General features: G+C 36.3%; 1 protein-coding gene across 2 annotated transcripts in view; it reads right to left on the bottom strand.

Moving 5' to 3' along the window:
* Positions 1–12,581: 12,581 nt before the first annotated feature.
* The window catches only part of LOC123664694, a 14,127-nt gene continuing 12,441 nt past the window's right edge, over positions 12,582–14,267 (bottom strand). For both annotated transcript variants that reach the window (XM_045599201.1, XM_045599200.1), the window contains 3 exons: positions 13,429–13,556; positions 13,210–13,297; positions 12,582–12,660 (listed from right to left, as the gene is read on the bottom strand). In XM_045599201.1, coding sequence (XP_045455157.1) covers positions 12,614–12,660; positions 13,210–13,297; positions 13,429–13,556 — 263 coding nt within the window. In that variant the 3' untranslated portion in view covers positions 12,582–12,613. The remainder of the gene's footprint in view (positions 12,661–13,209; positions 13,298–13,428; positions 13,557–14,267) is intronic.

The following is a 14,267-nucleotide window of genomic DNA, read 5'->3' as shown; positions in this document are numbered from 1 at the left end:
AGTTATGCGGTATAATACAACGTAGGTCGACGAAAAAAGCGTCAAGTAAAAACGCATTATTAGATATAGCTCGAAAAGTAGTTGTTAGATCTCAAATAAATTTAAATGGGACCAATTGGCACACACCACCTTTCGATTAAAAGAAAATTTGTCGAAATCGCTCCACCCAGTCAAAAGTTCTGATGTAACATACATAAAAAAAAAAAATACAGTCGAATTGAGAACCTCCTCCTTTTTTGGAAGTCGGTTAAAAAGAAAAGAAAGCCCTGCAGTCACCAACCCGCCTGCCCAGCGTGGTGACTATGGGCAAAACACACGAGTTCACGACATTTTTGCGTGAACTTATGGAAGCCTATGTTCAGCAGTGGACTGTGATCGGCTGAAATGATGGTGATGTTGATGAAAGCTTAAAAGAAAAAAAATCATCGCATGCAAGGGGCAGTCTTATCACTAGATAGTGATCTCTTCCAGACTATCCACCAGAAAGGAGCTTGTTGATTTTAAGGCGCTTGTGAATAAATAATATATAATTGTATAATATATACAATCCATATAAATACATACATATATCTACACATGCATAATACTCACAGTATTAGAAAGTATAAATAAATAAATAAATAATTAAATATATTATATAATATTATAAATGTGAATATAAGTTTGTTTGTTACGCCTTCACGCGAAACTTAATCGATTATCATAAAACTTTGTACACATATTCTTGGTGGTATTAAAAGTATCATAGGATACTTTTTATTTTAAAAAAATCGATGAGAGCGAAACCGCAGGTAAAAGCTAGTAATATATAAGTTTTACACCAAGAGACACATGAACCACATCTACAACCCTGCCGCTTGATGGAGTGACCACCGAGTAACTGCGCCAATGGATTAACTGTACACTAAAACTGAGGTAGGACACAGGATTGTCCCGGAATTACGTGTCTTGTTCCGTGTTCAGGAATTATAGTTGATTGTCCCGGATTTCGAATACTACTAGTTTTCTAGCAATTTACAAAAAATATTATCAATTTTCGTATATTTTTCAATCGACCGAATTCGTAATCCTCGAATTATCCCGGAAATGACATGCTTGAATCTGGCAACCCTAGACACAGCAGGACATCTATATGGAAGGACCTCGATCTTACAGAAGATCACAGCTTAATAATACTGCTCTCAATTTGTGTTGTATTCCTGTGGTGAGTTAGATAGAGTGCTCCTGGATAGGGTCAGGGATAGTGTCGGAAACGCGTTTGCGATACTTACCATCATGTGGGCCGCACTTGTTTGATAGACCAGTCTAGTAGTATAAAAATATTTTGTAGCAGATTTTTATACATATAATTTAAAATATTGTCCATGTGCTCATGTAACATGATAGCATAATAAACATCAAAAGTCAATATCGATACATGTCATTTTGTCTCGTACGTATTGTTCGGAGCACAATGTAGCTCCCAGACGCATTTTATCGCGGGATCTCATTTCCGCGGATAGATCAGATAGGGTCATTGTCCCCGGTAACAGGGTCGATGACCGCTCGCTTGGGGGTGTTTCTATTATCTATTTTAAGGGTAAAAGTCTTGGGGAGAGCGAGCGTGAAGACTGGAAACAATCGTAAATAATAAAAGCGACAACATATGTTTGTGTCGTTTACTGTATCAATGTTATTGCACTAAATAGTTGCATTTTCTCTGCTTTTAATTTCCACGACCTATATTAAAGTTTTCCTACTCTCCCCGTGGGTGTCGTAAGAGGTGACTAATGGATAACACAGTTCCACTACCACCTTGGAACTTAAATAGCCGACCGATGGCGGGATAATCATCCAACTGCTAGTTTTGAAATACACAGGCTGAAGACGGGCAGCAGCGTCTTCGGTGCGACAAAGTCAGCCCTGCGGTCACCACCCACAGACTATGGACAAAATACATGAGTTCGCGCCATTTTCGGTGCGAACTTGTGGAGGCCTATGTCCAGCAGTAGACTACGATAGGCTGAAGTGATGATGATGAGTGATATTAAAGTTTTAAGAACTTGAACGATTTGTCAAATTTTATCTCGAGCTACCCGGGTCCATAGTCCAGCTTCAGTACCGAACTACTAAACGGAATAGTGAGGATACCTGTATTTCTACTCTATCCGATCCTTAGTCATTACTGAGCAGAATAGGAAGCCATTATGTTACGCTGATATTGTACCTATAATCTATATAACTGTTCAAAATAAGTAGACGAAAAAATTAACAAAAGCAGTAGTCACCGCTACAATTTTCGAATGTTCCCCTCGATTTCCCTAGGATGCCATCGTCAGATCCTGCTTTCCTTAAAATGGTACCAACTTTAGCATATCTTCTTTCCAACAAAAAAAGAATCATCAAAATCGGTTCATAAACGACGAAGTTATCCGCGAACATACATAAAATATCTATATAAACGGTATGTCCGCGCACTTTCGAACGACTGCAACAAATTAGGTATAATTTGGTTGCCGTGTGTACATCGACACCCACAGCCTCCTACAACGACAAATAAAAATATTAAACAAATTTCTTTTTATTTCTTAGTTAAATTATGACTATCCCAAAAAAATCTATTCTCAAAATACAAACAGATAATATCATAGTAAATACACAAAAAAACCGTGCGGTGTCGTGGGACACCAGATACGAACGAAGTTCCTTATTATAAAATACTAGCTGACCCGGCGAACTTCGTATCGCCTAACACAAACTTTATCGTATGGTATTAAAGTTCAAATTGACTTTTAAGTATTATCACAAATCTTTTGTATGGGAGTATAGAAAAGTGTTGTTTTTAGACTTTTTCAGGAAATTTTAATTTTTTTTTTTTTTTTGAATTTTTCTCTCCGTAAGAACCATCCTCGTACTTCAAGGAATATTTTAAAAAAAGAATTAGCGAAATCGGTCCAACCGTTCTCGAGTTTTGCGCTTAGCAACACATTCAGCGACTCATTTTTATATTATAGATAAATTTCAATTTCTTTTCGAGATATATGTAAAGAAAATAATTATTTGGTTATACATTTTTCATTATGGTTATTTTATCGATAATTATCAAAAAAACTACTTTACAAAATCATCATAGACTACATAAAAATCTTACACTTTTATGTAATGTTACGGACTTTTTTGCCGGCTAAGGAACCCCTCCGCAACGCCCCATAAGGAACTTCGTTCCAATAACAAAAACGAGTAAATGAAAATCTTATACATATTAGCAAACAACTCCTATTAGTGACCGTTAAAAAAAGTACCTTATATGTTAAGGTGGATATATTAATTACGCAATTACTGGAAGTGAATCAACCTGAATAACTTCCAATGCCAGGTAAAACCTATTCTTTATTTAATCTAGGGGTTGAAGCTTAACGCACCACGCTGCTCGACTGCAGGTTGGCGGATACATTCCCTACTTATACTAAGGATCACAAATGGGATAACAACCGGCAGCTTTAGTGCTTTTCAAAACAGCGAGCAGTACACAGCAACAAACATCTAAATAAGATACAAATATTTAGAGTGAATACAAATACCTCAATACAAATATTTGCACTAATACAAATGATTGACAAGTGTGATTCGATGTTGCAACCCCGGGCAATACTACTACTTCACTTTCATCTTAGCCATAATAGTGTTTGCTCGCAAACGAAAAAAAAAACCGACTTCAATTACATCGACGAGTAATACAACGTAGATCGACGAAAAAATAGTCAAGTTACTACGCGTTATCAAAGATTACTCGTAAAGTAGTTATCAGATCTCGATGAAATTTAAATGTGACCCCATGATAAACATCGGCTTTCGATTAAATTAAAAATCATTAAAATCGGTACACCTAATAAAAAGTTATTACGGATTTTCAAGAAGTTCCCTCGATTTCTCTGGGATCCTACCATTAGATCCTGGTTTTCTTATCATGGTACTAAACTAGGGACATCTTCTTTCCAACAAAAAAAGAATTATCAAAATCGGTACACCTAGTAAAAAGTTATTGCGGATTTTCAAGAGGTTCCCTCGATTTCTCTAGGATCCCATCATCAGATCCTGGTTTCCTTATCACGGTACTAAACTAGGGATATCTCCTTTCCAACAAAAAAAGAATTATCAAAATCGGTACATCCAGTAGAAAGTTATGCGGTATAATACAACGTAGGTCGACGAAAAAAGCGTCAAGTAAAAACGCATTATTAGATATAGCTTAAAAAGTAGTTGTTAGATCTCAAATAAATTTAAATGGGACCAATTAGCACACACCACCTTTCGATTAAAAGAAAATTTGTCGAAATCGCTCCACCCAGTCAAAAGTTCTGATGTAACATACATAAAAAAAAAAAAAAAAATACAGTCGAATTGAGAACCTCCTCCTTTTTTGGAAGTCGGTTAAAAAGGACGAGAAGCGATGAATCGCCGGCGTTAACGTGACCGAGATTGCGTTAGAGAAATCTACATAAGTATATAAAGGTTTTTATTGCCACCACCTAGATTGATGTTATAATTAATAATCTTAATTAAAAAAAAATAAGTCACCTTTAAATGGTAACTTATTTTATTGGTGAAAAAAAGAGCAAAAATTAGCTAGTTTATATCGGTTAAGTTCTTCAACTCACAAGAATGACAAAAAATATACACACATAAACTTATTTCAGTAAGAAAAATATATAAAAATTCTTTCAATGACATTAAGATGCGTCTGATCTATGAACGGATTTTGTGAAAGAACCGGATTAAGACGGTCTTAGGACTCAAGCAAGTTTGTATGAAAGTCTTTCATTTTTTTTTTTGTGTTTCAAGCTTCAAATTTGGCAGAGAGATTACGCGACAAGGGCAGCATTAAGGCTGTCGAAACATTTTATAAAGCCTTATTTTTTATGCTACAAAAATGAAATTTGGCAGACATAGTTCATAGTTATTAGAGTTCCTCTAACAATGGATCTCGCGTCTACGTTCGCATTAATAAGGTCTAAGCGCTGTCAAAAATTTTTATAAACGTCCTTCATTTTTGTACTATGGACTTAAAATTTGACAAAATTTGTTAGCTTGTAGGCGTCCACCATTAAAGGATTTTGCGTCAGGCTACGGAACATTTTTATAAAATACGCCTTTTTCTACAAGCTTTATTTGTCAAGAAGATAATTAATAGTTAGTAAACATCTTCTGAGAAAGGATTTTGCGACTAGGGTCGCATTAAAGACGTCTAAGGGTTTCAAAGTTACCTGAGGGCTCTAACAAGTTTGTATGAAAGCGTTTACGGAAATTCTATATGGCAAATTTGGAGACTAATTCGTATTATTGAAATCACCTAAAAATGGCTTGATAAACCTAAGTAGACTGCTTTTCGTACGACTGTACCATGCAGCGTGATTAAGAACGCCCTTCGCGAGCAGTTTGATAGTTCTAACGCACGTAAGGTGAACCATAAATGTGGTATAAAGAGATCGTGAATTGTTTTAATATAATAATTATACACTATTTGAGCTCCTCTATGTAAATATTATCAATTTCTACGCGTGCGAAGCCTCGGGCAACTGCTAGTATACAATAAAATCAAAATCTTTTTCATTATTTTGTCGTATCAAAAGATTTCTTTCAACTTTACTTTTCACTTTTGAATGAAAATATATAGAGCTAAGAATAGAGAAATAGAGATAAGAATAAGATATACTTTGATCTAAGTATATAAATAATAATGTCGTATATCTACGATTTTTTTTTAAGTATCTACATGAAATAAATTAGTCTATAAATATCGTAACGGCCTGTGCGTTTTAGTGATATCGATTTAAAAAGACAGCAAGGGTTGCCATAGTAAAATATTCAATTACCAATCGCAAATAGGGGACGACTTTAATTATGAAATTAAAAGGGGCTGCAACTTAATTATGATAGGGTTCGGCGTGCAAAACACTCTTTCAGATGTCAAAATTTGACGAACTTCGAATGTTATCATATTTTTTCGTTCCGTAGAATAAAAATAAAAAATTACAATCACAATATCATATATTAAATATGTGTAAAGAACATTTTTCGGTTCAATTTTATTATTTTGCTCATTTTAAAGTAACATACTGTTTTTTTTTTTAATATTTAATAACGCAAAAGAATTCGGTAGATAACTGTGACAAACCTGAAAAAAACGAGTTTGCTTAAGATCACATCACTGAGATGAAATTCTATTAGTTGCTCCTACAGTAATATACGAAACGTAACTCTCTCTCTTTCTATCTTCACTAACTTATTCTCCCTCAACTTCCTTTCACCTCACCCGATCACACTTTTCGTAACGCTCTCGATACGCATTTCCAGTTAACTCCCAAAGTCAAGCATGCGTAAACAAGTTTTTTTTTCAAACAATATATATAATACCTACTGTTCAAAGTACAACTTCCAAAACCTTCAATGGCGCTAAAAGCGCACAGATGATTTCAACAATAATTCACGTAGAATGGAGAAAAGACGAAGAAGTTCTTATCTTCTCCATTCTTCGTAACATTCACCAATTATCCAAACCATATTGGTACTTTAGAAAATAATTAAGTGTAAAAAAGTAAATGAAACAGAAAATACCCAGTACCCTACAGTAACAGTACCCTAAAATTTAAGGGTCCGACGGCAGTACCAACTGTTGTTATGCGAAAAAAGGATTTTTGAATTTATTTGAATATTAAAACTACACGTTACTTAAACACGCGCTTTTTATTATCATAAAATGACTTTTAGTCTCATTATGATGAAGCACGTATTTTGAATGCTTGTTATTTATACAAATAAAGTATAAGGGTAGATAGAGGCCGATAGGAGAACTCGGTTGGGGCTGGCGGCGTTTGGCAGGCTTCATCGTCTTCACTTCGAAGATTCCGCAATGCTTGAAGACAAAAGTCTTCAAACAATGCGTCCTGCCTGTGTTAGGTTACAGAGCCAAGACGTGGACACTGACGAAGGGACTGGTCCAGAAGTTTTAAGTCGCTTAACGTGGAATAGAACGGGTTATGTTTGGGGTTTCTTTCAAATATAGGATTAGAAATGAGACTATCCGCGAGAGAACGAAAGTAACCGACCATAGCCCACAGAATTAGGAAGTTGAAGACGCAGTGGGTACCTGTGTCGTAGGACCGACCGTTGTTGGAGCAGACGTGTCCTGGAGTGGAGACCGCGTCGCGGCAAACACAATGTGGGACGTACTCCGGCCCGCTGGACCGATCTACGTAAAATTGCCAGTGTAGGCTGGATGAGGATAACAGAAAACTGGGATGTCTGGCGTGAACTTAGGGAGGCTTATGTCCAGCAGTGGACTGCGTTAGGCTAAACTGTCTGTCTGTCTGTCTGTCTGTCCGTCCGTCCGTCCGTCCGTCCGTCTGTCTGTCTGTCTGTCTGTCTGTCTGTCTGTATGGTATCAGTTGGATGGAGTTTGTTCCAGTTTGATGTCCATTTATCGAGACAAGCAAGAAGGTTGGTGACAACTGATCGCCCAGGAACAAACCCATGTTGTTCATCAATAATTATATTTTCGATTGTAATAAACTTTCTTAATTCTCCTGCTATTATTTTTTCCATTGTTTGGCAAACAATACTTGTAAGGCTAATTGGCCGGTAGTTGGATGCAAGGAATTTATCACCTTTTTTATATATTGGAGTAACATGCGCTTCCTTCTATTCCTGCGGTAGGGTTCCTGTTTTAAGAGATATGTTCATTATATGTGCTGACTGATGACTAAGTATATGGCTGCATTGTTCGTGCAAAGGATTTTTCAAATTGTTTAGCAAATATGTTTGCGACTTTCTCTTGGTCGTTAGTTACGCTGTTACTATCGTCCTTCAGTAATGAAGGTACTGATACTGTTGAGGAGAGCTGTTGGCGTATAAAGGAGTAAAATGATTTAGGTCCTCTGTTAACAACTCCTCTTTCGAATTCCTTGCGTAAGTTCCTAACTACAGTCACAATTTTATTATTAATCCTGCGGTAGTCCATGTAAGAATCAATAGAATTTTCCAGCAAATATTTTCTAACACATACTGACCAATCCATGGTTTATTTATGTTACGTTTAGAGTATCTGATTGTTAGGGGGACATGAGTTTTAATAGCGTTGCGGATTATTTTCGAAAAGTTCCTCCAGGCAAGATTAACATCGAGACATTCCAATTCCATAACATTATTCTTTAAAAGTGTTTTGTTTATTTCATCATAATCAGCCTTGAAGAAATTCCGTCTTTGTGAAGGAATATGGTATTTTTTAGAGGACTGAACGTCTATTTGCATTGTGGCCATAAGTACAAGGTGATCACTCTTTCCTATATTTGGATGGTATTCTACTTTTGAACAGAGATTCTCCTCATTACACAAAATCAAGTCTAACAGGGATTCCACTTCATTCCTCTTTCTTGTTATACATGTGACTAGTTGGTCCAGATTACTGTTTACGTACATATCGACAAAGTTGCCATGAAGTGTGTTATAGTATTCAGTATCTACATTTTGCAGTGGCCACTTTAGGTCTGGGAGGTTAAAATCTCCCATAATAAGTAAGGGTATTTTCCCTGCAGATGCTTTTTTGATTGTTTCAAATAGTGATTTGTCGGTATCCTCGAATGTGTAATTTGTGGTCGATATACACCTGCAACTATTACCTCGAATTGACCATACTTCAAGTTCAACCAGAGCGCCTCGACCTGTAGGTACATTGCAGTTGTAAGTTGGATGAAGAGTATATATATAATAATGTAATAGTTTATAATTTATCTAAAATAAATTTTAGATTAAAAATAACTGTGCTGTAAGGTCCTCGCCTTCTCCCGCACCTCCAATTAAGCATGATGCCCCTCGTAATCGCAACAAAGTCATCGAAAACAAAATCTGTGACGGAGATCTCAAAGGTGCCGCTCGCCTTTTGTTCTCCAACGACGTGCTATCACCAGATACCCCTGACACCCTTCAGGCCTTACAGACAAAACACCCTCCAGCTCCAGTAAACCCATTTTTTCTAGACCCACCAACAGCAAGGCAAGAATGCCTTCAAATTCAAAACAAAGATGTTACGGGTGCCATTTTATCTTTTAAACCAGGTTCGGCTGCAGGTTTAGATGGAATCTCACCCCAACATTTGAAAGACTTAACATCGCATTCTGTGGGTGATGCAGGTGAGCAACTTGTAAATTCGATCACTAAATTAATAAATTTTATGTATTCCGGTAATGTCAATCCAGAAATTGTTCCCATTCTTTTCGGCGCGAACCTCATCGCCCTCACCAAAAAGGACGGAGGGGTGAGACCGATTGCTGTTGGATCAACACTTCGACGTCTGGCCTCCAAAATTGCTGTTAGACATATTTTACCAAAATTAAATTCGGAATTTGAACCCGTACAGTTAGGCTTCGGTGTAAAAGGAGGCTGTGAGGCAGCCGTCCATGCCTTACGCTCTTTCCTAACTTACGACCGGCCTGACGTGTTGCTCAAAATTGACGTCAAAAATGCTTTCAATTCGGTAAATAGGGATACCCTGCTGACAGAAATAAAACAGTATATACCGGAATTATACAATTATCTTCTTCTCAGTTACGCTGACCCAACAAAATTATTATATCGTTCTAATGAACTGTCCTCGGAAGTAGGTTGTCAACAGGGTGATCCCCTTGGGCCTGCAATTTTTAGTTTAGCTATAAATCCGATAATTAAAAATCTAAATTCAAAATTCAACGTCTGGTATTTGGACGACGGAACCCTAGGAGGTGATGTGGATACTGTGTTTTCGGACCTTTTTTTAATCAAAAATAAATTTGAAGCCATTGGTTTGGAACTTAATTTTAGCAAATGCGAACTTTTTATAAATAACTGCGACTTAAATTTAAATGACGTAAAACAAAAATTTAATATTTTGGCTCCAAATATTAAAATAGTTAACAGTAATTCGCTTTACCTTTTAGGTTCTCCAATTTTTGATGAATGTATTTCTGAATATATTAATAATTCATTCACTAAATTTCAAAATTCAGTTGACCGTCTCCTTGAAATTAGTCCACATTATGCACTTTGCATCTTAAAATATTGTCTTTTCGTCCCTAAATTTACGTATGCGCTCCGTTGCTGCTCCTTTTGGAATCACCCAGATCTTTTAACACAAGTAGACGACTTAATCAAAATTAGCTTAGAATCGATTCTCAATATGCAACTGAACGAGCAATCTTGGACCCAAGCGTCCCTACCTATCCGTTATGGTGGTTTAGGGATTCGCAAAATTTCCAGTGTCGCTTTACCAGCCTTTCTATCTTCTGTCCATAGTTCAGCAAATCTCATAAGTAAAATTTTAAGGGCATCCCCTTCAAACTTTGAGATTGCTGGTTTGGAAGAAGCTAGAAACGCTTTCTTAATTGCATGCCCAGGTCAAAATTTTCCAGTTTCTCCAAATTCACAGAGGAGCTGGGACGACATAAACTGCAAATTGACTTATGAAAATCTTTTAAGCTGTAGTACAGGCTCGGCGCGTGCTAGGCTTTTGGCCGTGGGTACGCATGAGGCTGGCTACTGGCTTCACGCGTACCCTTCGACAAATACAGGAACATTTCTTGAGCCTGACACGCTCCGAATCGCAACCTGTTTACGGCTTGGGGTTCCGGTCTGCGCTCCTCATAAATGTCCCTGTGGCAGTGATGTCGATAAGCTAGGACATCACGGTCTGTCATGCCTAAAAAGTGCAGGCCGCTTCTCGAGACATGCCGCACTTAACGATATCATACGCCGGTCCCTTGCCACCGTCAACGTGCCAAGTCTACTTGAGCCGACTGGTATTGCAAGAGACGATGGCAAGAGACCGGACGGTATGAGTTTGATTCCATGGAAGATGGGCCGGGTGCTGGTATGGGATGCAACCTGTTCAGACACGCTGGCCCCTTCCCATCTACATGGAACCAACAACAGAGCTGGTGCGGCTTGTGAAGCGGCGGAAAAAACAAAAGCAGACAAATACAGGGGTCTAGGCTCCGAATATGATTTTGTCCCATTCGGTGTCGAGACCCTTGGTCCGTGGGGTCCTAGTGCTATAACCCTTTTTAAGGAAATATCTAAAAGGTTATTCGACGTCACAGGAGACCGAAGAGCTGGCAGCTACTTCGGACAAAGAATTAGTCTAGCTATTCAAAGGGGGAATGCTGCCAGTATCTTCGGAACCTTGCCTAAAGGGACTCCTTTTAATAATATTTTTTAATTATTATATTATGTATATATATACTTAAGGTTTTTTAGTTTAATGTTATTTATCTAATTATTTCAATTAATTTATTATATATAATAATTTAAAAATATTAATAATCTTATATAAATCTTTATATTTCGGTTATATCGAATCTTTGGTCTCAATATACCGCTTTGCGAAAAACCTATGTGGAGTATTTATCTTTTAATAATCTAAAAAAGAAAGAAACATTTTTTCGTCAACTTTAAACATTATATGTATATGTAATATGCGGTAACATATTATTTCGAAATACACACATGTCAAGATGTCAAAGACAAACTTATACTTCTTTATACTATAAAATCAAATTTATAGTTTTTTTTTTCTCTACTAAAACCATCACGCTTGATGCACACGAGAGGAAATGTTCTTTTTTTTCATTTTTATTTACCTGTTTTTTCACAGTTGATGCAAGGTAGCAATAGAAATTGCTAACGCTAATTAATAAATAAATTACTCAACGCTAGATGGCGCTATAGTAGCGTAGGCACATTGTTTTTTTTATAAGTATATATTAATAAATATTAAGTGGTGAGCACTGAGGGCCTGTTTAACCGGTTAAAAATTATACTCTTTAACTGATAACGATAGTCAATAGACAAAAGTTTTTGATATAATTATTGTAGTTTACTCCTTAAGAATAGATTTTCATTTAAGGCCCTCGGTATAATAAAATATGAGAAATAATTTACTGAGTGAATGACCTCGATACGTTTCTCGTAACGCCATCTATCGGAAATCGCGTAACAAATCAAATAACACCATCTATCGCCATCTTCGATCGATCGATAGATAGTGTTATTTGATTCGTTTATTCACCATTTGATATGGTATTAATCTTTTTCTTAGAATAGTACTGTTTAAACGCATAGCATCTAATCCTAGCTATAATTATATATAAGTATACAGTCCACTGCATCTCCAAATTTTTGAACTACATCAGTTACAAATAAACAGTCAAAGAGTCCACACGTCGTTTTACTGTGCTTAAACCTAACAAGCAATAAACAACCCTTATCGCCGTCAACAAGTACCTAAGCCTTTTTGAGCCTATTTACACAGTCGTCACAGTCGATCTGAAGGAGTAAACTCCAGTCGTGCGTCGGAGCTGACACACACTTTTTATTTTTATATGCCATCGAATGCCACTATATTTATGAGATATTTCACTTTGCTAATATTAAAATAGGCATTGTAGTTTATTAATTGGGTAGAAACGGGTTCTAATGACCTATTATTATTTGCAGGACAAATTTTATGCACAAGCGGTGAATAAGAGTTGGGTTACCCAAATAAAGCGAAAAAAGGGGAAATAAAATGACACAAAGAAACATAACATTTTTTCATTTATTATTACAGTTACGTAGTAAAATGGTTTCCGACTTCACACTTAAATGTTTCTGTACCTGAAAATAAAAAACATTAAATGTTATTAATAAGCTAGCTAAGCCTTCGCCTAAGACTTCGTCCGCTTGTAAAAAAAATTGTTTAGTTCTCAGTTACAAAATGAATGAATTTCTAAAATTAAAGTAGCCTAAGTTACTTCTTATTACATTAGCTATCTGCTAGTGAAAGTCATGTCAAAATCGGTCCAGCCGTTTCAGAGATTAGCCGTAACAAACAAAGTGACTAACAGACAGACAGACAAAAATTGCAAAAAATGTTATTTTGGTATATGTACCGTGTATACATCCATATGTATTTATTGAAAAGCGGTTATTTTAATATAACAAACAGACACTCCAATTTTATTTATTTGTATAGATAAAGTTTCACAGTATTCTTTACTAGCTGTACCTCCGCGCTTTCTTCCGCGTTAATTTGAGAAAACAAAAACTGAAATAATTTATATACATATAGCCTAGCACTCTACAGCTTTCTTTGGTAAATGAACTATCCAACACGAAAAGAACCATCACTTTAGTGTTATGGTCTTTGACGTATATATCATTTACCTTTATGCGTCTTGACATGTTGCCTCAATTCCCGTATACTTAAGAACTGTTCTTGACATATTCTGCACTTGTAATGATATTCCACTACCTGCAAATGTAATAGTAATAATAAAAAAAATACTCTTTATTGTACAACACAAAAAAAAAGTTGTAAAAAAAGTTATTGACGCAAAAAAAAACATACCGATAAATACGTATTAAATTATATATAAAACGTACAGAAGCCAAACTCCTAGCGATGGCCCTCTTGCAGGAACGGACATCATGCTCTGAATGACTCTTGAGATGAGCCAGCAGGTTGTACACGCTGATGCACGGCCTCATACACACTTGGCAGCGGATGTTCCCTGCAATAGACCTTTGGTGAGGACACTACTTCATATTTCTCATATTTATTATTGATATACCAGCTGACCTAAACTTTGTATTGCATATTTTTTATAAATACCGATTCAGGGCTCGGAAGGAACGAAATATCACGGAGGGAGGGGGGTAAATTGAGATTTCATGTGTAGTCAATTTAGGTTGAATGAACCATTTTAAAACCAAAAAAAACACCCTACAACCTTGATGACTGTCTGAAAATTTGTATTATCGTACCTATAACCAGTGGACGCTTCTAATGATACCTCTTTTGTTTAAATAGTTCTGCATGAGCGGGACCAACTGTATCAAATCGCAGGCCACCCCACCCACCAGACAGTCACCAATTCATCACAAAGACTCCAGATGGGACTACCCATACTCTTATTTTATATACGATCATTATTACTTGAAATTTATTTATTATTAAACCTTTATTTACTTCTTTACCTTTGCCGGAGCGTACCCAAATAACTACTCACTTTATTTTGTATACTCATGATATCACCATTATACAATAAAACCCTCACAGCGATACAATTTATTTAAAAAAAAAAAAATATGACAAGTAGTTTATGAGACGTGAAGGAACAGATAAACATACCTGGACTGCTACTAATATACATATATACATACATAGACTGCTAAAATTGTAACCCTCTTGGTTTTGCCATAGTCGGGTAAAAAACCTGAAG

The sequence above is a fragment of the Melitaea cinxia genome, chromosome 22 (assembly GCF_905220565.1).
Source record: "Melitaea cinxia chromosome 22, ilMelCinx1.1, whole genome shotgun sequence".
Classification (NCBI taxonomy): domain Eukaryota; kingdom Metazoa; phylum Arthropoda; class Insecta; order Lepidoptera; family Nymphalidae; genus Melitaea; species Melitaea cinxia.
The sequence above is the reverse complement of the archived record's forward strand: the minus strand, read 5'-3'. Positions and strand labels throughout refer to the sequence as shown.